Source organism: Callorhinus ursinus, unplaced genomic scaffold (genome assembly GCF_003265705.2).
Source record: "Callorhinus ursinus isolate GAN/ISIS: 27379988/994484 unplaced genomic scaffold, GSC_fseal_2.0 scaffold21, whole genome shotgun sequence".
NCBI classification, from domain to species: Eukaryota; Metazoa; Chordata; class Mammalia; order Carnivora; family Otariidae; genus Callorhinus; species Callorhinus ursinus.
Genome location: NW_027397083.1, coordinates 21482221 through 21509078, shown reverse-complemented (window position 1 = coordinate 21509078; position 26858 = coordinate 21482221). Strand labels below are relative to the sequence as shown.

The 26858-nt window shown below is 37.3% G+C and overlaps 1 protein-coding gene across 3 annotated transcripts; it reads right to left on the bottom strand.

Moving 5' to 3' along the window:
- Positions 1-1202: 1202 nt before the first annotated feature.
- Positions 1203-26837, bottom strand: CCDC34 (coiled-coil domain containing 34). 3 transcript variants are annotated; one of them, XM_073904836.1, is made up of 6 exons: positions 26392-26766; positions 19694-19829; positions 12876-12983; positions 4690-4848; positions 3987-4128; positions 1203-1244 (listed from the first exon to the last, which is right to left on the bottom strand). In XM_073904836.1, exons 1-6 carry the CDS (start codon positions 26730-26732, stop codon positions 1228-1230), a joined length of 903 nt encoding a protein of 300 aa, XP_073760937.1. In that variant the 5' UTR covers positions 26733-26766; the 3' UTR covers positions 1203-1227. The 3 variants fall into 3 exon arrangements, with proteins under 3 accessions (XP_073760937.1, XP_025735204.1, XP_073760936.1); XM_025879419.2 differs by lacking the exon at positions 1203-1244 and adding an exon at positions 1764-2303 and having other exon boundaries at positions 26392-26834; XM_073904835.1 differs by lacking the exons at positions 1203-1244; positions 12876-12983 and adding an exon at positions 1764-2303 and having other exon boundaries at positions 26392-26837.
- Positions 26838-26858: the final 21 nt, after the last annotated feature.

The window sequence follows — 26858 nt, the reverse complement described above, 5'->3', positions numbered from 1 at the left end:
GAGCCTTTTTACTCTGACCCCCGCTCTCTCCCAGCTACTTCTCTCTGCATGTCCATGACCATGAGTATGGTCAGCCTCCTGACCATTTGGAAAATCCCTGTCTATATTTTACAAGCTCAAATGTCACCTCCTCTTTGTAGACGTTCTTAATCCCTTCATAGCCTGAACTATCTCTCCTCTATGTTCCCAGATGAACTTTGAACTTGATTTTAAGCTTCCCATTACAGTATTTAGTCTGTTACAGGTTTTCCTGGCTAAGCTGTAAATGTTGACTGAATTAAAGAAATATGCCATTTAAATTCCTAAATCAATATGCAAAACATCTGTCACAGAGTAAATGTTCGATTATAGTAGTTCCCCCCCTTATCTGTGGGGATACGTTCCAAGACCCCTCTCTGGTGGATGCCTGAAACCACAGATAGTACCAAACCCTATATATACAGTTTTTCCCTATACATACACACCTATGATGAAGTTTAACTTCTAAATCAAGCACAGTAAGAGAATAACAATATAGAACAATTATAATAACATACTGTAATAAGTTATGTGAATGTGGTCTCTCTCTCAAAATACTTATTGTACTGTACTTTCCCTTCTTTGGGACTACGGCTGACCACGGGTAACTAAATCCACAGAAATCAAAACCACAGATAAGGGGGGGGACTATTGTTAATATTGGTCAAACTAATTATTAACTGAACAAAAAGGCTGATTAGAATTAGGGTTATAGTTAAAAGTTGCCTAAATGACTTAATCTATGTGTAAAATTGAAGGTTTCTTAAATACAAACATATATAAAACCCCCAGGAATTCAGGCCTATGTATGCTTTGTTTTTAACCAACTTTATCGCTACTCTGGCTAACTGTACATTTTCCCTACACAGGTGAATTTGTTCAAGGGAATGATCACCTGGTAATATCACTGTGTCTAAGAGGTTCTGAGAAGGATGGTCAAGCCTCTAAATCTCACCAATATTCTGACCCAGTGAACCCTACTGACTCCTCCCAAACTGTTCTCTGCTTAGAAGTGAATTTTCCTAGATCTCTGATGACATGAATACCCTTCAAAGATCCTATTGCTGTTTCTTTGCGTTGGTCATCACCACTGTACATTCATCACCAGAAACTTGACAGATGACAAACCTAGCAAAAACATGGAATATGCTCTAAACAGGTATCATTTTTAAATGAACTTACTGAACTTTATATTGCCACAACAAATCTTCATTTCTTGATGTTTCCTAAAAAAGATACAGACTTTTAAAATTCAGTAAAAAGTGCTGAGTGTTATTTTAGTAATCCTTGGAACTACTTTCCTTAATATGTATTTACCAATAAGATCTCAGCTTCAGTAAAATACCACTGAACCTTTAACATTAAAAAATAATGCACTGATAATCTTAATTTCAAAACTAACCACCTAATTATAATTGTACCAAGTTTAGCAAAATATTATTAGTGTCTCAAGATTGCTACGTACCAATCTAAGATCTGGAGCATATAACAATGTTTTAAAATTTCCCTTTCAAAAACTCAACCTTCATTTCTTTGTAATAAAACATGCCTCTAGTTAGTTATTTAAAAATATTTACAAAGGAAAAATACACCAAAAGTTATCAACAAAGACTGTTTTTGATTTCTGTAGGAGTCTAACCCATTTAAATTCTTCTAAGAGTTATCTTGAGTATGCAGTTTAGAAAATGCTTGTTTGAACAATTTAAGCTTACTCTTACTATGTTCATAAACAAATAAACACAGAGTATGAAAGAACACAACACAAATTGTTGGTTTTATTGGTATTACAATGTAGTTTTAACACAAGGTAAATATAAACACAATAGTTAGATATTCAGTCACTTATCCTGTGAACCAAAATGCCAAGATCAACCTTGAAGGACTTATGAAAATGAAAATGTATAAAGCATCTTCTTCAATTAGCTCTAAGGACAACATATACGAATGCAAAAATGTGAAAGTGTCAATAATCACATCAAATGTTCAGCTGTTGACTGAGGAGTAAAAAACGATTCTACTTTTAAAATTAAATAGCTTCAAGTAAAAGCATGCAATTTTCCACACCCACTATCTTTGTATTCTGCACAGAGTTCCAAGGCAAAGATTGCTTCTGGCTTTCTGAACCACCAGAGAGGATGATGACCTGCGTGGCTGACTTATCACAGGCCTTTTAGTCTTCTTTCCTGATAGGTCCTTAGCTTCTTTGGAAGGAGGCATATGAATGGGTTTCCATGGAATTGGATTATAAAAGGCTGGTTCTGGGTAAGAATTTCCACTGTAAAAATCTAAAATTATTAAAAAGTCAGAACAAAACAAAACAAAAAACTTTTTGAGATCAAAGAAACTACTTATTTTTAAATTCCTAGAAAAATGTTACAGTATCAAAAGGGCAAAAATATCACTGACAAGCCGATTTAATTCATTTAAAATTTGAACTCTAACATATTTTCAAACAAGTAACATTTTTCAAATACAGTAAGTATTGCAGCAAAAATTAAAATATAAATGATAATTCTATAAGTCCAAAGAGTGTTGTCAAAATCTATATACATAAAAACTCATACAAAATTTTTATTAAGAAATTACTTTTAGAACCCTTAAACTGGGACGCCTGGGTGGCTCAGTCATTAAGCATCTGCCTTCAGCTCAGGTCATGATCTCAGGGTCCTGGGATCAAGCCCCACATCGGGCTCCCTGCTCAACAGGAAGCCCGCTTCTCCCTCTCCCACTAACCCTGCTTGTGTTCCCTCTCTCGCTGTGTCTCTGTCAAATAAGTAAAATCTTAAAAAAAAAAAAGAACCCTTAAACTGATCAAAATCTTCATTTTCTTAACTCAGTCTAGGAAACCACTGATTGTGTACTAGTTTTCCCTAGTCAGACACTGAACTTTAGAGAAAAAAAAGGTATACTGCATTATAGCTAAAGTGAATCAAAACTCTTGTTCAGAATCACTGGAATTCTAAATTATTATCAATCAAATTAATCAATTTCATAATTATCACTATAATTTTGATTAAGAATAGTAAAGCATTTGCAGACAAATGTTTATTAGAACAAAACTCATTAAAAATACAAAAAACTTAATAAAACAATCCATTATTGTAGCAAACAACTTCTAGTCAATATGTATCTTCCCACCTAATGTTTTAACTTTACTAATCAATTGTTTGGTTAAAACCACTGCTTATTCCTCTTTTTTTTCAAACAGAAAAAGAGAAAAGAAAGGAGCAGACCATGCCTAGTGCCTAGTAGCTGTAATGGATGACTTTTGTGACACGTAGGAGAGGCCTAAACCCTGACAGCAGGAATGTCGTTCAGACCCTGGCAACCCACTTTGACTGCATAGATATGTCAACACACACTTCACCAAGATGGTCAAAACAAAGTCTGGAATATGTTCTATTGTGTGAACAGAACAGAATGGGAGTATTTTTAATAATAAATCACTTAAACAAGTGAAGGCAGCTGTCAGCAAGGTATGAGCTTCCAACATGAAGTACAAAGAAAAACATGCACTGCCATTTATAATCAGAGCAAGCCTAAAGGCCAACCGGTTTTTTGTCGGGTTCATGTGCTGCCTAGTATTCCACCCTGCAAAAGGAATGTGCCAAAGACATCGGAAGCTCTGCCTAAGAGACGGTTAGAAGAAGAGGAGGAAAAATGACCTCTTAAATATATCCTCATTAAGGCTTCAAAAACCAAAAATATAAGAAAGTTCTATGTGTTTCTTAGTGGCAGAAATCATTACTTTGTAACTACTGCCTTTAAAATATATCTGATTTATAGAAGAATGACAAAAAATTTGTAGTATCTCTATAGGAACACAGTGTGTTACAATCTTCCAGAAAATAGTAATTTGAAAGAAAAATGATTTTTACACATTTCTATTTCTGTCAAAAGGAAACATAATGTATAATATTTGCTCTTGCAAGCCATATTTATGTAAGCCACATAACATAAAAACCAACCTGTAAGTTTTCCATTGGCATAACCATAGCTCTTTGCAGCTGGACGAGGTTTATTTTTTGCATTTTCCAACCATTCCTTAAACCTTTTCTCTGCTATTTCCTTTTTTTCCTGTAATTCAGCTTGCCGTTGTTTTTCTTTTTCCTTAAAATGACAAGACCAAAAAATCTCTAGTGATGTTCTATAACCAAAAATTCTATTCTAATTCCACTCTTTTCCCCAATAGCTTCCCACCCCAATGGCTTACTAGTCATAAATACTAAATCATATTTCTATAATTTGATAACAAAATTAAACATGATCAGGGATGTAATCTAAAGGTGGCTGCTTGTAAACAACAATAAGACATCAAACCCAAGAAGAAAAAAAGCAGTTCACTGTTTTAAAATAGACAGTAATCTACAATGTAATAAGACTTTCATAAAAGTGCATTAAAAAATATTTAAAAGCATAAACCATGAAAAAAAGTTTGAACCTGACTGAAAATATATCAACAGGCTTATAAATATTTCTCAACCTAAGAAAACCACAAATGCATATTCATTTCTGAAACTTCCACATGGTATAAATAAGTAGGGATAGCTTCATGTATTTATTTTATGCTAAGGTGGTGCCAATTTTCTATTAGAAACTTTTTATACAATATAGTTGGCACATATAAACACTAAATCCATATATTCCAACTGGTCACTTTAATAAAAATACCTTTTCTTTCTTCTTCTTTTCACATTCTTCAGCATTTTTCTTCTTTAACCATTCTTGGTATTTTTCTTTTGCCTTTTCTTGCAAATGTTCTTTCTCCAATTCCTTTGCTGCTTTTTCCTCCATTTCCTTATTAATTTTTTGTTCCCTTTCCTTTCTTTTCTTAAATAAAAAATGAAGGAATTTTAATTGGAATATCTGTAATTATGCCCATAAAAGCAAGGAGTATTACAGCCGTTTTCTATACTTCAGTTATTTCTTAAAAGAGGTGGTAACACAGTGGTTGACACAATGTAACTTATGAAAATATATAACATACCTGCAATCCCCTGGTCAATTTTAGTCTACCAGCTTTGCTGTAAGTTTCACGATGACAGTAACAAAGACCTTGCCCACCAAAGTATACTCAAGAGCGTGTGCCACTGCTAAGTAAACAGTAGGTGCTTGATAAAGATTTGTTGATTAATGAACAGAAATTACAACCTGTTAGATTGTTCTGAATTTTGTATTTTTTAGTAGATGTTTACCTTCACTCTAAAATAGGAGCCATACATTTCCTGACAGTTTGCCAATACAAATACTTAGATACAATCTTTGCCATCTGTGAGCTACAGAGGACCAAAAAAAATAACATTTTGGACCATTAAATACTGTTATAAGGGCACATACAGACAAATCTCTAGTTCTAATTCTTGTAAATCCTACATAGACCAGAGGTTGGCAAATTATGGTCCCCAGACTAAATATGGTCCTGTATTTGTAAATAAAGTTTTATTGAAATATGGCCAAACCCATTTATACATTTGTTGTCTATGGCTGTTTTTGCACCACAACAGCAAAGTTGAAGAGCTACAACAGAGACTGTATGGCCTAGAAAGCCTAAACTATTTATCTGGCCCTTTACAGAAAAAAATTTGTCTATGATTCAATGTTTTTTTCCTTTTCATTCAGAAGATAATTTACCAACCCAGCTACATTTTTTTTTTAAAGATTTTATTTATTTATTTGACAGAGAGAGAAACAGCGAGAGAGGGAACACAAGCAGGGGGAGTGGGAGAGGGAGAAGCAGACTCTCTGCGGAGCAGGGAGCCCGATGTGGGACTCAATCCCAGGACCCTGGGATCATGACCTGAGCCGAAGGCAGACACTTGACTGAGCCACCCAGGCGTCCCCAACCCAGTTACATTCTAAATAAACCAATAACATGGCTTACTCTCCTTATCAAAGGTTTAGAAAATAATGTGCAAGGCATAAGTGTAAGCAGTACAAATGCCAGATGCGTTACCCTTCCTGGAGCAAAAGAAATATGACCGAAGAAAAAAATTCTTCCCCTGAAAGCATCTTGTAGAATACTTTAATATAAGCAATTCAAGTAACATCCAAGTAATAAACATCAGTTACATACAATATACATCAGATGCTATGCAGGAAACACAGGTCTTAAAATTCAAAGCCTGGAGCGCCTGGGTGGCTCAGTCATTTGAGCAACCAACTCTTAGTTTCGGCTCAGGTCATGATCTCAGGGTCGTGAGATTGAGCCCCATGTGGGGCTCCGCTCCACTGCTTCTCTCCCTCTCCCTCTGCCCCACCCCCTGCTCTCTCTCTTGCGTGCACTCTCTCTCTCTCTCTCAAATAAATAAATCTTAAAAAAAAAAATCAAGGCCAAGTCAGTCCCCAAGATGCTATGTGTATTTCTGTCTTGCTGGGCAGCCAACAGCTGCAAAAAGGAATCCTTTCTTGCTGAGAACCCAATTTCCATTAAAACAGTACTGGACTTTACTTCATACTGTCAGAAAAGCTACAAGATTAAAAAGGATCTTGTAGTATATCTTGCTCACTGTCTGACTCATGAGACTCCTTCACAACCTCATCAACAAGGAGTCATCAGTCCCTACATTGTCTTTAATTATAACAGCTAACATTTATTGAGTGTTGACTCTTCCTATTACTTCTGTACATACTTTATACATATGTACCAAGTCAATTCTTATAACCACAATATGAGGTAGGCACTATTATAATCTCAATTTACAAATGAGGAAATGAGGCACAAAGAAGTTAAGTCATTCGCCTAAAGTCACACAGATTTGGTAAGTGGCAGATCACAGATCATACAGACACTGAAATAAATGTTAAAAATAATTTTATGTCAGGGCACCTGGGTGGCTCAGTCGTTAAGCAGCTGCCTTCGGCTCAGGGCATGATCTCAGGGTCCTGGGATCGAGCCCTGCATCGGGCTCCCTGCTCAGTGGGAAGCCTGCTTCTCCCTCTACCACTCCCCCTGCTTGTGTTCCCTCTCTCGCTGTCTCTCTCTGTCAAATAAATAAAATCTTTAAAAAAGAAATTATGTCAATTAATTCAATTTAAATGAAATTAAATTAATAACATTCCTTAAAATATATCATTTTCCAAAACTGATTCAAAAAAGAAAATAGAGTATCTGAATAACCCTCTACTTGTAAAAATAATTCAGAAATTAAAACTTTCCCACAAAGAAAACCCCAGGCTCTAATAGCTTCACTGCCAGATTCCATCACTTATTTAAGAAATAATACCAATTACTACACAAAGAATTTCAGAAAATACAGAAAAAAGGAACACATCCAAACTCATTTTAAGAGCCCAGTATTATTCTGATATCAAAACCAGGCATGGAAGTCATAATATACTAACAGGAATAACGCAAGATAACTGTTCTTATCATCAAAAACAGGAAATTCTTAGGGATACATTTAACAAAAGATGTATAATACCACTGTACCTTGAAAACTAAAAAACATTACTGAGAGAAATTAAACATGACCTAAATAAATAGAAAGAAAAATCATGTTTATAGATTTAAAATTTGATATTACTAAGATAGCAATTTTCTCCAAAATGATCTATATATTTAATGAAATCACAATAGTGTCAGGCATTATTAAAGCAAACATAATCAGAGAAATTCATAAGCTGATTCTAAATTGTATATGGAAAGACACAGAGTAACTAAAAAAAATTCTGAAATAGAGGCAAAAAGATGGAAGATTTACACTAATTAGAAGAATTATAAATTCAATAATTATAAAGCTATAGTAACAGGTTAGTGTGGTACTGGCACAGGACTAGATCAAAAGGAGAGAAAAGAGTCCAGAAATAGACCCATACTTATATGGACAACTGATTTTTTTTTTTTTAAAGATTTTATTTATTTATTTGACAGAGAGAGAGACAGCGAGAGCAGGAACACAAGCAGGGGGAGTGGGAGAGGGAGAAGCAGGCTTCCCGCAGAGCAGGGAGCCCGATGTGGGACTCGATCCCAGGACCCTGGGATCATGACCTGAGCCGAAGGCAGACGCTTAACGACTGAGCCACCCAGGCGCCCTGGACAACTGATTTTAAACAAAAGTGCCAAGGTAATTAAATAGGGAAAAAGATTATCTTTTCAACAAACAGTGTTAGAACAATTGGACATCCATATGCCAAAAAAAAAAAAAAATGAACCTTGACCCTTAACTCGTACCACACATTAAAATTAACTCAAAATACACATATAGGTAAAAACTAAAGTTCTACAACTTCCCGAAAAAAAGAATAGAGAATATTTTTACATATGTGGTATAGGCAAATGTTTCTTAAATAGGACACAAAACCCACAAGGTACAAAAAAAATTTTTAAATATGGAACTTTATCAAAATTTAAAACTTCTCTTTTAAAAAGTTACCATTAAGGAAAATTAAATGGGAAGAAATACTTGCAATACATACATGTGATAGGACTTAAAGGAATATATAAAGAAATCGTACAACTTATGAATAAGACATACAATTCTTCCACAAAATGGGCAAAAATTTAAGCATAAAACAAAAACAGGAAATGAGATGTAGAAATGGTTGATAGCATTATAGACTGAATCGTGTTGCCCAAAATTCTTATGTTGAAGCCTTAACCCTCAAAGTGACTATGTTTGGAGACAGGACCTTTAAAGAGGTAATGAAGGTGATTAAAATCATAAGGGTAGGGCCCTAATCCCATAGGACTGGTGTCCTTAAGAAGAGACATCGGGGATATTCATGCAGAGAGAAGGGCATATGAGGGTATGGAAAGAAGGCATCCATCTTGCAAGCCAACGAGAGAGGCCTCAGGAGAAATCTTCGCTGATAACCAGCATTTTAGACTTCTGGCCTTCAGAACTATAAGAAAATAAATTTCTGTTGTTTAAGCCACCCATTCTGTGGTATTTTGTTGTAGCAGCCCTAGTAGATTAATACAACAAGCTTATGAAAAGATGCTAAGTTTCATTAGATCTCAGGGAAATGAAAATTAAAACAGCAATGACATACCACCACATAGTCACTAGAATGACTTAAACTGAAAAAGGCTTGAAAATATCAAGTTTGGCAAGGATGTGGTGCAACTGGAACTTTCATACAATAGTGGTGAAAATGTAAAATGATACAAGCACATTAAAAAAGTTTGGCAGTTTCTTTTAAACACATACTTACCATACAACCTGGCAATTCAGTTCCTAAGCATTTATCCAAGAAATGAAAACAAAGGTCCACAGCACGACTTGTACATCAGTGGTCATAAAATTTTATTCGTAATACCCCAAAACTGAAAACAACCATTTTTCCATCAACTGGTAAATGGATATACAATTTGTGGCACTGCACAGAATAGAATACTACTCAACAATAAAAAGGTACAATCTCAATACTAGGAAATTTTAAAAACAAAAGAGGCCCAACTCAAAAGAATATATATTGTACGATTCCATTTATATGAAATTCTAGAAAAGGTAAATCTAATCCACAGAAACAGAAAGCAGACTAATGGTTTCCTTGGAGCTGGGACTACCTGGGGGTAGGGCGCAGGGGTTGAATGCCAAGGGACACAGAAAGTTTTTGGAGTGACAGAAATATTCTATATCTTGACTGTGGTGCTGTTTATTACATAGGTACATAACTTTGTCAAACCTCATCCAAATTAAGATAGGTCTATTTTATTGTATGTAAATTAGAGCTCAATGAAGCTTCTTTTAAAACATCCAAAAGACTTTCTGTAAACTTAAGCTGGAGAAGAGAGAACAGAATGCCCTTAGTTAGCACAAGGAGGCAAGCGCAGGCCCTGAGAGGAATGCACTAGGACAGAGCGGCCAGCTACTAAGTGGCTTCAGATTTTCTGGCACTCCAGGCCTACACCACACAGAGCACAACAATCAATCTTCCCTTTTGTAAGATGCAGCCCTCAGAGAACCTTTGTTTCTTGCAACTGAAGGAAACTAACAAAATAACTGGCTACTTAAAAGTTTCTGAACTTCTGTTTTGGTTCCTTCAGTAGTATCTGGAACACAGTAGAAGTGCTGACTGCATGAATGATGCATTGGGTAACACTGTTATCATATGCTTTATCAATCTGAATTAATTTTTTACATTGAAAAATCAGTTCCATGTTTTGAGAATTAAAAGTGATTTTATTTTTAACTATTTTTTAAAACAATGAAGGTAAATAAGGCCCTTTCACAACAAATGTGATAACACACTGTAAAAAAAAAAAATGAATTAGTATGGCCACACAAATGTAAGAGTACCAGATGAGATAAGCCATTTATTTGAAAAGGATTTAACAATTTAGTGTCAGAAGAAACCTACTTTGCTAATGGATACATAAATTCTTTTTGTCTGATTTTTTGATAGAACACAGCGAAAATGACTTAGAGAAAATTATGTGCCAGATATAGCTAAAATGTGAATGAAGCTAGAGGCAGCAGAGACCACACACCATGAAATGTAAACAGAGATGCCAGACAGGAAGAGAAGAACCAGGAGAGCAGTCTTTACATAGAGAGGTAAATCTAACTGAGACTGAAAGAGGAAATCTGATAGGTCTGAAAGAAAAAAAAAACATACAGTAATCAATTATTCCTTAACTTGTACAAGAGTTCTGCAGAATAAATAAATTTAATTTCTCAGAGCTTATTTTTGAACCATTCTCATACTTATGGAATCTTGCTTTCAATAATTGGTGATTTATGTCAGGACAAATCATTTCCATCCAAAAGAAAAAAAAATTTTTTTCTCAAATAACTGGATTAGATCTACTGACACTAATTAAAATAGAGACTATATCATCTCTCAGCAGTATCTTACATTCTTAGACAAATAACAATTATGTTTGGCATGGTAAAATGAGCTTAATGGAGTTAGAAGATAAGAGAAGCTTTTAGAGGAGAGAGCATACTATTCTGTACATGTAAAACTGTTTTGTTTTATAGCTATAAACTACACAAAGTATCACACAGACCTTGCAAATAGTCACACAGACTTATTCTGATTTGGGCACTGATTCACAAAGAACTTTCTTATTGTATTATGGAATGAAGCAAACTTAAAAATAATGATTTACTTCTGAAATAAAGAACAAATACATTTACGGTTATAACACACATATGTCCAGCCAATTTTCTTCTTACAATACCTGGATGACAGAAGCTACATCATCTTCAACTTACTGAAATTATTGACCAGGTACTCTTACTAATGCCACTGAACATTAAATTCAATAATAGTTAAGGACAATTAGAATTAAAAATTTAAAACTCTGTCTTATAATCTAAACATCTGACTAAACTCATAAAATTGGATCAAATAATAAAAGCAGTATTATTCTAAATATGTGAAAATTACAATAGAAAACAGATAAAAAGGTATTTTCAAAATTTCTAATTTGTGATCCAATAAAAGAATGTATTAAAACTGGAAGATAACAGATTTATTCATTCATTCCAATAACAAATGCTTACTGATCTTATAATAGAGGAAAAAGTCATAAAAAAATAATTCTTACCCTTAACTGCCTTAAAATTAAAAGTAAAGACATATGCATAATCCAAAATAGCAACGAAACATATACAAAATACAAAGAGATATAAATTGAACCAGGATTCAGAGAAGGAAAGAGTTTCTATTTCTAGGATGTGATCAGTGAATGATTCATGTAGGAAATACTTTGAGTTGGATAATAAGGGAAAGGTACGGTGGAGGATATAATGAGATTCCATGCTAATGAAGTATAATATAAAAAAATAAGGAAGTGAGAAACAGAATGGAAATGTTCTCAAAGTTTCTCATGAATACATACCCCCGGGGAGTGGGGAGCACAGTCTATTGCTTGGGATTTCTCTGAAATCTACTGTGTATCTTAAAAATAATGTAAAATTTATATTCTATCCCCATTAAATATCTATGCTTGCTTTAACATGAAAATTACATTTTTCCTCCCAAAAATTTTCAGTAAAACTAATACTCTAAGAAGATGGACCATGATTATCCTATGTGTGCTCCCAAAAGAATGCCAGTAAGAAGCAACAGCGTAAGATGAAGAGAACCACAGGTGGAAGAAGACATGGCTCAGAGAGCAGACTAGTAGATCTTTAACCAGTCAGGCTAGAATTGTTAAAACATTATTTAGAGGACAGCAGGGAATCATAAAAAATATATTTTGAATTGGGGAATGACATTCAACTTTTTCAGCAACATCAGTCTGGCAAAGGCACAGAGGATGGATCATTCACTCAACAAATATTTTTGGGCATCTACTATGTGTCAGGCACTGACCCAGCTGCTGGAGAACTGAATAAAAGAGACAAAAGTCTCTGGTCTTATAGAGCTTACATCCAGTATGGGGAAATAAACAGTAAATAAGTTGAAAGATGTAATGAGACCAGACAGGAAGAGACTGCAAACAGGAGAGTGGTGACAATAGAGGAAAGGTGATGTCAGGGGAAGTCACAAACAACAGAATAACTCTGATTATGCCTAGGTGACTGAGATGACAGTAGTACTGATAACAGAAATCAAAGGAGAATGGGCAAAAATGGGTTGTTATAGATTTGCAGGCTCAGAGGTGCCTGCCAACCTAAGAGATGGAAGTCCAAGACCCCAGGAAGTCAGACCGAGATCCAGACTCCGTGACTACCTGCAGCAAGATACCAGGAAGCCACGTGAGGGAAAAGGGAGAGAAGCAGAGAACAAAGGGTAGAAGACTGAGACTTGATAAATGTCCGTGAAGGCAGGGGGAAAAAAAATCAGGTCAAAGAATGAATCTAAGAGAAAATAACAAAAACCTAGGTTATGAGGAGTAGATGAAAAGAAGACTTTGCAAAAGAGCTGTCAGTATGTGGGTGCAGATTTTTTTTCCTCCTTACCTGTTCATTCTTTTTCTGAACCCATTCCTTGTGCTTTTCTTCAGCAATTACCTTTCTTTTTTCACGTTCTTCCATTTCTTTTCTTTTTTCTAGCTGTTGATTTAATTCCTATGGATTTTTATTCAAACAAAGGCAGCATTTAATAGAAGTACTCAAATCACATATTAAAAACAAGGCTGACATTAACCAAATTAAACAAGAATATAATTTCCTTTATAGAAAATACACCATTAGTGACAATAACTTACTTACTTAAGTAACTAGTCCATGATGAAAAGAAAGCATTGGTAAAAACTATAAGTCATTTTTTAGAAATGCAAATAATTGCTTGGCAGCAAAACACTAGTTTCTTAGACTAAACTTCAGCTAAATTACCCTCATTGAAATCAACTTTCCCACACATAAATTTTGGCATCACTGTATGCTATTGGCAGAAGCTCAAGAGAATTGCAACTTTTTTTAGTTATAAAAAGCTTCTAGATTCTTAATGCAGATAAAGGATAGAAGTTAAATAATCCCTAAATTAAAATTTTGATTTACAGTTAACCAAAGAAGAAATGTAAAGAAACGATTCAATTTTCTTAAAGGAAAAAAAATCCTGATTTTTCTTCACTGATTTTATAGCTGCTGGAGTGTAAAACAAAACCACATTCATATCCCAGATTATTTAACTGCCTTGCTGTCACTCGAATCTACACGTTTGGGCATTTCCTCAAGAGAAAGAATGTAGAAGGTATGGCCAAATAAAACTTCGAACTGAATGCCACCACTCTGTCACTCATCAGTTAAATTACTGCATTAGTTGAGAATGCTGTTCAAACTAGACTCCTAGGACTCTACTGCCATAATTACTGGTTATTTTTCTACTCTCTCCTTAGATACTAATAATCAGATACTTTTATATATCTTTCATTGGACCTCACTCCTCCTCCCCATCCCTCCCTTTCCCGAAGACCTACCTACTTGAGCGTGGGTACTAGTGGAAAAGCCAATTTTTCAACTCTCAGATAATTCCAGTGTTAAGTGAAATGAAGATAAAACTTGACACCAAGAACATATCTTTTGGACTTTAGAACAACTGGTCACAGGATGACCTCTCATGTCTTCCATGACCTCTCATCCTAAAATTCTGCTGCACAGAAAACAGCTGCCCTCACTCATTCAGAAAGTCTTCCAACTTTTAAACACTATACACCCCTCAACCCCTCACAAAGTAAAATATCCATCTGGTTTTTAAAGGGATTTATTCATGACCTCTGCAGAGGCTATGCCTTGATTATTCACTTAATGCTTTTTTGATGCAGTGTCTACTGCAAAGATAGCAAGAACTAGATACAGATGAAAATCCAGACATCTCCAATCTAATGTGATTCTACATACACAAAAGAATTAAAGCACTGCATTGCGAAGAGTTGTGTATAACAGTTCCAAAAAGGGAAGGGAAGGGAAGATGAGATGAGAAACAGTGTGGACCAGGGCAGTCAGAAATGAGTACCACAGAGAGACAGTGAGGAGATTGCTTGACTAGATGAGGGAGTGGAGGGGGACAACTAGAAAATTAGAGTGTAGTACTAATTAGATTGGAAAAGGTCTTTTGAGACAGGCAGAGTAAATTGAACACTATGAAGCAGGAATACATGGCAAAGGCAATGATTCTGAACCTTTAAAGGCTGCAGACTGCATTTGAAGGAAGGAGAACGTCTCTGAGGAAGCTGACTAGGAGGTTTCCACAGTGCAGGAGTTGTGAGGGGAAGAAGGTTTGAGGAGGAGTGTGTGTATGACAGGCTAGATACAGATCTGACAACCACATATCCAAAATTTTCTAAAACAGTCTTATTTTATTTTCAAGGGAAGTAATTAAACATACAACTAAAAATATGATTGATTATATTTATGTACCCTTTTAAGATTCATCACATAATTAAATTCAAAAATCAGGAAAAAAAAGGAGACTGTGTTCACAAATTTTAGTTCATGTAAGAATTAAAGGTGAAGAGTCAAAAGTACCTAGAAAATGCAAACCTGACCCAAACTATGCTCTACTCTCAGGATGTCTGGTCAAGTAATTTGCTACCCCAGAATACACAACCCCCACCCCCAAACACACACACAAGGCAGCCCCTCTCAGAATTCCCAGCCTGAATGCCTCCACCTGTTTACCACCAGGGTACACCTCTTCCGGACAGAGCCAGTGTCTTCTCCCACAAGGCCCCTAGGATGTCTTCTGGGAGACCCCTGAGTTTCAACAGGATTATTGCTATTTTCCCAAACAGTGAATACTTGATTATGGGAAACCAAAATCCAAAGAGGATCCTAAAAATACATTTTTATTTCAATAACTTTTGCTGACTTTCAAAGAACTTTTCACCACTGAGGGTAACAATCAGGAAAAGTGACAGTTTTGAGTTTCACCAACTCTAAACGCTGCCCTATTTCTTTGTTAAGGGCTGAAATGGCCACAGGCAGGATGGGGGAAAAAAAGAAAAAAGCACCTGGATTATTCACAACCTACATCGTTTTTTATAATTTAGAACACATTGTATTAAAATGTTGCAGTAATGTTAAAAATTAGAATTAACCAAAGATTATAGAGAATTTACAGCAGTCTGCTAGAGAATTTTTTTAAATAATAGAAATTTAAATATAAAATGTATATGATCTACAAAACCAATATGCTAGTTTTTATAATATTAATGTTCAACATTTACTATATCATTCAACATTAGTTACAGATGTAAAAAATTTTGTAAGCAGGTAATTTTGATGGATTAAAATAATTTAAAAAAATTTTTTTTAATTTTCTAAAATAGGGGCACCTGGGTGGCTCATTCGTTAAGCGTCTGCCTTCAGCTCAGGTCATGATCTCAGGGTCCTGGGATCGAGCCCCGCATCGGGCTCCCTGCTTGGCAGGAAGCCTGCTTCTCCCTCTCCCACTCCCCCCTTGCTAGTGTTCCCTCTCTCACTGTCTCTCTCTGTCAAAAAATAAAATCTTTAAAAAATAAAAATAAAAATAAAGAATGAAGGGGGGAAATTGGAGGGGGAGATGAACCATGACAGACTATGGAATCTGAGAAACAAACTGAGGGCTCTAGAGGGGAGGGGGTGGGGGGATGGGTTAGCCTGGTGATGGGTATTAAAGAGGGCATGTGCTGCATGGAGCACTGGGTGTTATATGCAAACAATGAATCATGGAACACTACATCAAAAACTAATGATGTAATGTATGGTGATTAACATAACAAGAAAAAAATAAAGAACATGAAAATTGAAAAAAAAATAAAAAATAAATTTTTTAAAATACTTTTTTAACTAAATCTTAGAGATGTCTGAAACAAATGTCTAAATGTCTGTTGCTGAAATAAAATTTATGAGAAGAGATGATCTTTTTAAGGACCCAATTATCCTTTACATTTTCTTTTAAGTTTTCAAGGAAGAAAATAAGACCACAGGGGTAAGTTCAAAATTAAATACTAAGTCTGACCCATTTATTTCTACAATATATCTTGATATTATGGAAAAAACATTTATTACATTGGAAGCTGAAAGAACCAGGACCCAGTCCCAGCTTTGCCATGAAATGAAATGCTGGCAAAGTTACTTTCTGGCCCTCAATAGGAATCTGAGATGAATTGTTCTTTATGGTTAATAATCTATGCTTTTAATGATATGATTTATAAACAAATTAGAAAATGCAGTAAATTAGGACAGAAGAATAAGAAAAGCATCACTTAGAAAATAAAATAAGGAAAAGGCATGAAAAAAATGTGAATACCACAACAGCACAAAATAAACTTATAAAGTGAGTAGTTGGCCTATATGTTATGACATCCCTAGCATGACTGATATGCTAAGATTTATGCTAAAATATTTTAATTGCTTTAGAATTAAGTAATGATGTAGCCATAAGAAATTTCATACTACGAAATACGTGAAGAGATTTTCATCTTTCAACTAACTATACTCTGCTATATGCAGAGTCATTATGGTAGGGACTTTATAGTCATTATTAATCATTGTGGTAGGGACTTTATAGTCATTATTTTAATCTGTTCTCAAAATATATCTTTAGTAGTTATTATTTCCATCTGCTTTAACACGTAACAATGAACTTTCATTGAATGTTTCCTCTATACTAGGCTGTATCCTCATGTTCACTTAGCCCTCATTAACAACACTATGAAGTGAATATTATTCTTCCCCCTTTCATTGATAAAGAAATTGAGGCACAGCGAGGTTAAGGATATGCCCAAGATCCAAGTTTTGAATCCAGGAAGTACAGCTCAAGAATTTCTGCCTTTAGCCCTCTAGGATTGCCTCTCTAACATTTGGTTTATAAAGAGACTGGGGGCTCAGAGAAGTTGGGAAACTTTCCCAAGGTCACAGAATGGCAAGGCTAAAATTTCAGCCTTGTTCTGTGTGACTCCAAAGCCCAGGCTCCCTTACAAATTTTTTTGTAATTTAATTAACTTCTTTTATTGTATGTTGACTCTAAAAATGACGTGAAGTGGTCCTCCTTTCCTTAACATAACAAGTGAATTCTAGGGCGCCTGGGTGGCTCAGTTGGTTAAGCGACTGCCTTCGGCTCAGGTCATGATCCTGGAGTCCCAGGATCGAATCCCACATCGGGCTACCTGCTCAGCAGGGAGTCTGCTTCTCCCTCTGACCCTCTTCCCTCTCGTGCTCTCTATCTCTCATTCTCTCTCTCTCAAATAAATAAATAAAATCTTAAAAAAAAAAAGTGAATTCTAGTGAGGTTAGAGCTAAAGTTAAATACCATAAACTGAACTCCACTTTACCAATGGCTCACTAGATCAGTGTTTTCCAAACTTTGAGTCCAAAACCAATTTAGTGGGTTATGAGTGGCCTTTAAAAACAAAACAAAACAAAAAAAACAAAAAGAAAGAGAGATTAGCATACCAGGTTTTGCACAAAATTAAGATAGCATTTCAGATACGTACATGTATGGATTTGTGTGTGACATGAAGCAAAGTAGATTTCTCACCATGAACAAAATATTTTGAAAGCCACTGCACTAAATAATGGAATTAGTAATGTTAAAACTTGAGGCTGAGATAAGAGTCTGGGGTCTCAATAATACACACTCATTCTGAAAATAAATGAAAAACCTTTAAGAAGGCTATGAATAGCAATGATGTCAGTAACAACACTAATAAAATACTACCAGTCACATTTTGTCTCATTTAAACCTCACAAAAGTCCTGTGACATAGTTATTATTTTTATTCTTACTGTACAGACAGGAAATTGAAGCAAAAAAGTTTAAACAAGCCCGCCTGGCATCAAATCTTAAGGTCTTTCTCAAGCCCTCTGCCCTTGTAAGAGGAAACAAGTAGTACTGTGTACTTTTCCAGGAATAAATTTATTTTTTAGAATACAAATATCATGCAATAGGGAAACAGAATGCACTGGTTCCTATAGTCATTTGAATCATGCCAAGCCTCCTGAATATGTGACTGCCTGTCTGGTTCAAAATCCATCACAGAAATAATTAGTTTCAAAACTGATACGGAAAATCTATTCCAAGGAAGATCATGGAAGGCAATGCTTTAGATCCAAGGATTTTTATGGCAACATAGTTACTACTAGATTAAACTTAAATATATGACAACAGTGAACCAATTAACTATATTCTAATATATATCCAATACTTATTTTAAAGATTTTATTTATTTATTTGAGAGAGCACGCATGCACATGTGCACATGAGAGGAGGGGCAGGCAGAGAGGGAGAGAGAATCTTAAGCAGACTCCACTCCCAGTGCACAGCACATGGGACTTGATCTCACAACCCTGAGATTCTGATCTGAGCCAAAATCAAGAGTAGGACACTTAACCGACCAAGCCACCCAGGCACCCTATGTCTAATACATTTAAAATATATTTTAATAATCTTAGCCAGCCATTTAGAAATGATGTTGTAAAAATATTTAATGATACAGAAATATATTAACAGTGTAACAGGCAGAAAAAAGGTTACAAAAAAGTTTGATCCCGTTTCTTTAGAAACAAGACATACCCTTCCCCATTCAAATCTAATTGGTTTCTGTGATCAGATAGGGAGAGTTCAGACAGTGAGTCTGGATACTACAGGATGCCAAATCATCCAAATCACTTTAGTTGCTAGTTTCTCAACAGCAAATAGTAAGAGTTAAAAAAAATGAAGGATTCATGTGAAAATGTATCTCACACTACTTTCTGAGTTTGGAGAGTAAGAGTTTAGAGACAATCACAAACACAGAGATGTCCATCAGTGAGGCAGGGGAGCACAGAGAACTGAAAAACCCCGAAAGCCCAGCAAATTCCCATCTCCCCACACGCACTCACTCTAGGGCACATGCTCTGAGTAATATGGGGGTAGATTCTGGTCTCTACTTCAATTTTGGTTTCTCTTTCTTAAAAATTTTACTAAGTAAATGCAGTTCCATTTACTTTAGTTAAACGTATATACAGTGAAGCTCCATTGTATGTGTCTTCATTTACACATTTCTAGATTATTTTTTTTAATATACACACAAGAAAATCTGGAAGGCTATATGCAATAATATTAACCATGGTTACCTTCAGGTGGTGAAATTAGAAATTTTAATGTTCTTAATTATGCTTAGCTGTATTTTCCAAATGTTCTTACAGTGAACATGTATTATTTTTACAATAAGAGTTATTAAAATGGATATAGCAAACATACAAACAAATGGAAAATTTTGTTTTGAGGGATAACAACATAAACATTTTAATTTTGACAGCAGCTCTAATTTGTGAACTCACAGATTAAGCAAAGAGGATACTGTCTAGTTTTACCTCCAGAGCTTTCTGTTGCAAACGGTCACGTTCTTCTTTTTCTTTGCCAACAAACCACACTTCCCATGGTGTCAGGCGGCTTTCTGGTAGGTGCACCTGTTTCTGTTCTTCTTGGTTATCTTCTGATTCAGTCACACTATTCCAAAAGAGAGAACACGTAGCATTTGTACTCAAAACTCTTTGGCTTCACATTCAAAATCACTTAACTATACAGCAAAAGCAGAATTTAATAATATGTTTACAATACTGTGATTTTTATAAATGCATAAATATGAATTAATTATATATAAATATACACTTGAAAATCATGAACAGAAAGTCCAATATTTGAATTGGTTTACCTATCAAACTGCCTTGGAATTCCTTCATCTTCTAAAATCACACTATTTAAAAACCCATTGGAATAACTCACACCCAGTCTATTTGCCTCAATGACAACAATTTTTTATTCTTAAAAATCTCTTCTCTGGACAATTAACTACAAGACATGATCCTAATCATATCCTAGAGCAGACTTTTCCCTTTTCATCCCTTAAATAGTTCAGGGGAAAAAAAGAACATGCATATATATGCAGAGAGAAAGATAACGCAAATGTGTTAACAATTAAGGATTCTGGGTGAAAGGGAACAGAAATTCTTTTTTTCCTTAAGATTTCTTTTTTAAGATTTTATTTATTTATTTGACAGAGAGAGAAACACAGTGAGAGAGGGAACACAAACAGGGGCAGAGGGAGAGGGAGAAGCAGGCTCCCTGCTGAGCAGGGAGCCCAACACGGGGCTCGATCCCAGGACACTGGGATCATGACCTGAGCCAAAGGCAGATGCTTAATGACTGAGCCACCCAGGTGCCCCAAGATTTTATTTTTAAGTAATCTCTGCATCCAACATGGGGCTTGAACTTACAGCCCCGAGATTAAGAATTCCATGCTCATGTCCACAATAGCCAAACTGTGGAAAGAGCCAAGATGTCCATCGACAGACGAATGGATAAAGAAGAGGTGGTATATATACACAATGGAATATTATGCAGCCATCAAAAGGAATGAGATCTTGCCATTTGCAGTGATGTGGATGGAACTGGAGGGTGTTATGCTGAGTGAAATAAGTCAATCAGAGAAAGACACGTATCATATGACCTCACTGATATGAGGAATTCTTAATCTCAGGAAACAAACCGAGGGTTGCTGGAGTGATGGGGGGTGGGAGGGATTGGGTGGCTGGGTGATAGACATTGGGGAGGGTATGTGCTATGGTGAGCACTGTGAATTGTACAAGACTGATGAATCACAGATCTGTACCTCTGAAACAAATAATGCAATATATGTTAAGAAAAAAAGAAAAAAGAAGAAGATAGTTGGGGGGAAGAATGAAGAGGGGGAAATCGGAGGGGGAGACAAACCATGAGAGACGATGGACTCTGAAAAACAAACTGAGGGTTCTAGAGAGGAGGGGGGTGGGGGGATGGATTAGCCTGGTGATGGGTATTAAAGAGGGCACATTCTGCTTGGAGCGCTGGGTGTTGTGCACAAGCATTGAATCATGGAACACTGCATCAAAAACTAATGATGTAATGTATGGTGATTAACATAACAATAAAAAATTATTTAAAAAAAAAAAGAATTCCATGCTCTACTGACTGCGCCAACCAGGTGCCCCAGAAATTCTCAATTTTTCTGTAAGTTTGAAATTGTCTTCAAATAAAGTTACAAAAAATATATATGGCTCTTGTATTCTTTAATGTTTTAGTTCTACTCCCTTTTATCAATTCTTCAGATGGTGTCTACGACTCTCCATTTTGGTTACCGCATCTCCCATATGCACCTCTGTCAGTCTGACTCGTCTAGGTACATGGAAAAGTAACTACTCAAGCTCAAGTGAAGTGGGGTGGGGAAATACTGGGCCTCAGCCAGATACACAAGCCTCATAAAACTGAGCAAAAGAAGAACCATTAGGACCCAAGTAAAGAAAGGTTGTTCAGGACCCAAGGCAGCTCTAAAGACTAGGTGTTAACTGTTTATCTTTGGGTGGTATCTGGGTGGCAGAACATAAGTAATTCTGTATTTTAAACTTTCATATTTTCCAAATTTTCTGCAATGCACACATATGCACTACTTTTGTAAATGGACAGAAATTTTTATAATTCTCAATATAAAATAAAGAGTAAAAGATTTCCAGAAATAAATTTCAATATATTTCTAAATAAATAAATAAATAAATAAATAAATAAAGACTAGGTGTTTATAGACTCAGCTCCTCTGTCTCTTTAACATTCCTGCTTCAGGCCACCAAATGCCTCTTCCCACCACTCTGCACAACCTTTTCTACCTCATAGCTTCAGCTTACTCATTTTTTTTCTGCTGCTTTCTTCATTCATCCATGCCCTCCTGCAATCTGTATTCTGGTGGGAAAGAGACACTGCTGATGTGTTGTTTATTTCTCATATGTATCTTTCCTTCTTCAGACTTTATCTGCTCCCACAGTCTCAACTATCACTAGGTGCTGATGATCAGTCATTCCAGGCTAGATCTTTCTCCTGAGCTCCAGACTTCTTTCCAACCATCTGATAGACAGCTCCACTTAGCTATCAACCAGCAACAACCATGTCTAATCATCTTTTACCCTCTATCCACTACCCTCTCGACCAAGAAAAATTTTACTCCTCCTTTATAATCCTATGCCAGTGAAGAGTACCAAGAGTACTAAGAGTACTAGTTAGTCATGCCAGCAACCCAGACCTGTGACTCCTCCCATTCCCTCTGTCCAGATTTCCTCCCCTGACCACCCATACCCACATAATTACCTAGTGATGTCTATTCTACTTCTTTCCATTTTCTCAAGCCATTCTCCTCTTCTCCAACCTTACAACCCCTGTCTGGACATAACTGGCCTTTCTCCCTGTTTCAAACCATTTTCCACAACTGTTGCCACATTCATCCTTCAAACGCATCCTTCTATCATGTCACTCCCTACCTCAAAGTTCTTCTGTAGCTCCTTTGCCCAAAAGACGAAATCCAAACTCCACAGCCTGACACCCATGAATTAGCTGCTGCCTGTATTCCCAGATTCTTCTTATGCCAATGGCTGATCTGGACTATTTCGGTTTTGTTGAACTTAAGCAGACTGATGAATGTGCCACGCCCTTGTGCTCTGCAGCTTTGTCTAAAACTGAAATGCTTCCATCTCCCCATGTAGCCATGCAAGAGCTTAGACTTGGGAATAAAACATTTGGGGTGAATCTCTACCTGCTTCCTCCTGGCTAAGTACATTTCTTAACCTATTCAAGCCTCCATTCTTACCTGTAAAATGGAAATAGCGGCAGAGGCTACCTCACAGGCACTACTGAATGAGACAATCTATACTAAAGCACACAGATTCTGTGCACTCAGTAAGCATTTGACACACGTCATTTAGTAGAAGGAGGAGTATGGCTAATTCCCATTCTCCCTTTAAGAGTCAGCTCAGGCATTAATCTTTATTGCCTCACAGTAAAACTCTGCAAAAAATCTGGACTAAGTACCTTGGGCTTTCTGTCACTTGTCCATCTCTGCCATACACTATGAATTCCTTACAAACAGAAAGCATATGTTAACTCATTTTTTATTTCAAGAGTCTAGCTTAGGGCCTAGGATATAGTAACCTCCTAAGAAATGTTTGTTGAGGGGCACCTGGGTGGCTCAGTCGGTTAAGCGTCTGCCTTCAGCTAGGGTCATGATCCCAGGTCCTGCATCAGGCTCCCTGCTCAGCGGAGAGCCTGCTTCTCTCCCTCTGCTGTTCCCCCTGCTTGTGTGCTCACTCTTTCTGTCAAATAAATAAGTAAAATCTGAAAGAAAAGAAAAGAAAAGAAAAGAAAAGAAAAGAAAAGAAAAGAAAGAAAAGAAAAGAAAAGAAAAGAAAAGGAAAGGAAAGGAAAGGAAAGGAAAGAAAAGGAAAGGGAAAGAAAGAAAAAGAAAAAAGAAGAAAAGAAAGAGAAAAAGAGAAAGACAAAGAAGAAATGTTTGTTGGAAGAGCATGGTATTTTTTGTTTTTTGTTTTTTATTTTTTTAAATGACATTTTAGGGGCACCTGGGTGGCTCAGTGATAAGTGTCTGCCTTCGGCTCAGGTCATTATCTCGGGGTCCTGGGATCAAGCCCTACATCAGGATCCCTGCTCAGTGGGGAGTCTACTTCTCCCTCCCTCTGCCCCACCCCCCTGCTCATGCTCTAACAAATAAAATCTTTTAAAAAAATGACATTTTAAATATTAAATTCCTTGTCTTAACATTTTTAACAAATGATAGCATATACACTACTAAATGTATAGCATATACACTACAGCGTTACCCATAATCGAGGGTCTCGATAAGCAGCTTTTTATGACTAAGATATGTATTAACGCATGGTTTTCCTAATGGATAGAGTGATACAATAAGCAGGATAGAGCTGGATAAACAGAAGGCCCAAGGCATATCATAAAAGACTCCAGGAAAATACTTGTCATCATCTTGTCTGAAGTCAACTATGAGCTTCATCTCAGTCCTGTCCAACACATTTGAAGGCCCATGCATCCTCTAAGCATGGATCTATGTACATCTAAAATAACTGGAGCTCATATCACCATGCACACCTGATACCTGAGTCTATCTCTGTGTCTCATGAACAATGGACAAAAGGCATAAAACCCCACACAGCTATGGGTTTACTCCCTGGTCCACGGAGAGAATGCTCACTGCCTGGGACTGGGACTATATACAGCTCAGGCCACCTGCTCTCCTCCCCGCATCACCCCCAAACTGTCCAGGGCACCAACTAAAGGTTAGAGGTATGGAGGATGACTGATGAAATTCTGTAAACATTTATCTTTCCTGAAAGGAAATGCTAGGTTTTCTGAAGCATTTGAAGACAACCGCCGTATCTATCTGTTCTCTAGGAGTGGGAATTAAGCATTCATCCAGCACACATTTACTGAACACCTAATATGCACCTGACACTTGCCATACACAGGCCCGTCAACTCCTGCATTCTTTCCGGGCCACATCCTATCCCTTCGATGCACAGGGAACGACCTGTGATCAGGTCGTGATAAGGAAGCAGCCTTAACCCTGGGATGCCACCAGCTTATTTGGGCTTTGGCTAAAGTGAGACAAAAAACATGTCTGGCTCTTCTCCTGAGCTCTATTTGGTTAGGGCTTTGGCTCTTGGAAGCTAATGCAAGGTCTCAGTAGCCGAGCTGTGGTTTTGACAGCCATCATTCTATAGGTGGCTAAACTATATCTACATTGCTCAGTCCTGTTGATTAGACTCAAAGGTATTTTCCAAAGCCTTAAAATTATTTTAAAAATCTTTGGGACCAACTCGATCCTGAGGAATGCCTACAAAGACCCACATGAAAATGGACTCCTGAAACTCTATCATCAAGTTCTACTATCAGGTTCATCAGAGGCCTGCAGTTGCTACAACCAGTCTGGACAAGTGGCTTGCTTGGTTACTCTTACTGATCTCCATTCCCATCAATGTACTTACTTTTACTTTTCATTCTTAAGAGACTCACTGCTATAACTGTGTATGCGTCATTTCATATGGTTCCATATTCCATTCATTCACTCCGGGTATGAATGCTTTACACCAAAGGGGCCTCTGTTGCTGCTTACACATGAAGCATAGGTTCTCTGGTCTGTGTTTCTGAGATCTCCTGTACTGTGCTGTACACAGCCTGACAATCAGAAACTTGTAAATGCTTTCTGAAGATGACGTATGAGTCTGTTCCAGAAGGGGCCTACGTTACTAAGTCTGTCTCAGTAAGTTATTCCTACAGGGATAGGCCCTTTGTTCTTATATACTCAATAATAGCCATGTAGCATAAGGAAGAGAGAACATGATCCGTATGCCTCGATACAAAGGCCAGCTCTGCTAATACCTAGGTATATGCCTCCGAATCAGACCTTTTTATTTGTATCCTGAGCCACTTTTGTTATCTGTAAAATGAGTAGCTTAATTTTGGCTTTAATTTCATGAGCACAGGCCATGTCTATCTTGTTTATGGTCCCCAGTATCTAAACTAGTATATGGCACAAACTAGATGTTTGCTGAGTAACTGTAGAAATAAAAAAATTCAGATGATTTTAATAATATCTTTGGTTCTAACATTCTCTGATTCAATGATTTCTATTCTACTGTCAGTTGAGTACGCAGACCAGATCCCACCTTGTCTGTGGATGCTGAGACTGACGTTGCTAAGCTGGGCTTCAGCGCCTCATTTATGACCCAAAACGTATACATACTGCTTACTACAACCTACTTCACCAGCAAACAGGTTTTTTCAAAACAACTACAGGTACTGCTAAGGTGCAGTAAACAAATTTGGTGTTAAGGGTTTGAACAAGAGTTCTGGCGTGCACAATCTGACTTTTGAATATTCACAAAACTCCCGAAATGGTAGCAAAATTCTGTGTCTTTGAGACTACGTACGTTTTTCTGGGGAGTGAGACTGTGGCAATTATATTCTCAGGAAAAAAAGATTAAGAATCATAGAAAATCTGCAGGCATGCGTGAGCAATGGCTCACAACTCCTCATGTGCAAAAAGGAGCAGCACCTCAGGAGGGAGGTGCCTGCAGAGCCTCTGAGGCGAGGCCAGGAGGGGGTTGGGCCACCAGAAGAACGTACTCAGAAGGGTCTGAGGAATCTTGAGAGGGGCTGTATCGGCCGGCGGCCTCGGGTTTACCTGGCGCACCCCTGTAACTCCACTCCTCTCAGGCCCGCCACCTTAGCCTGTGAATCATGAGCACCTTCATCCACGTCTTCCTCATCCTCCCCGTCACCATCGTCGTAGTCAAACGGGAAGCTCTGGTGGCCGAGGGGAGACAGCAGCGACATGGTGGAATTGCTGCAGCTCAGCGGCGGCGACGGCGAGCACACCGTCACCGGCTCCAGCCCCTGCCCCCGGGCGCCCGCCATGAGGACGGAGAAGGAGCCGGAGGAGGGCCGAGACCTGGACCTGCAGCCGGCGGAGGACCGAGCGTCGGAAGGTGGCGAATCAGCCCCCCACCGCCCGGCCGCCCACATTGGGCCCGCCAAGTTCAAACCGGCGGAGGGGCGGCGGGGACGTGCGCTCCCAGCAGGCCCCGCGCGCGCCGGGCCGGCCTATCCGGTCGGGCACAGACCCCGCGCTGCCATGGCGACGCGTGGAGC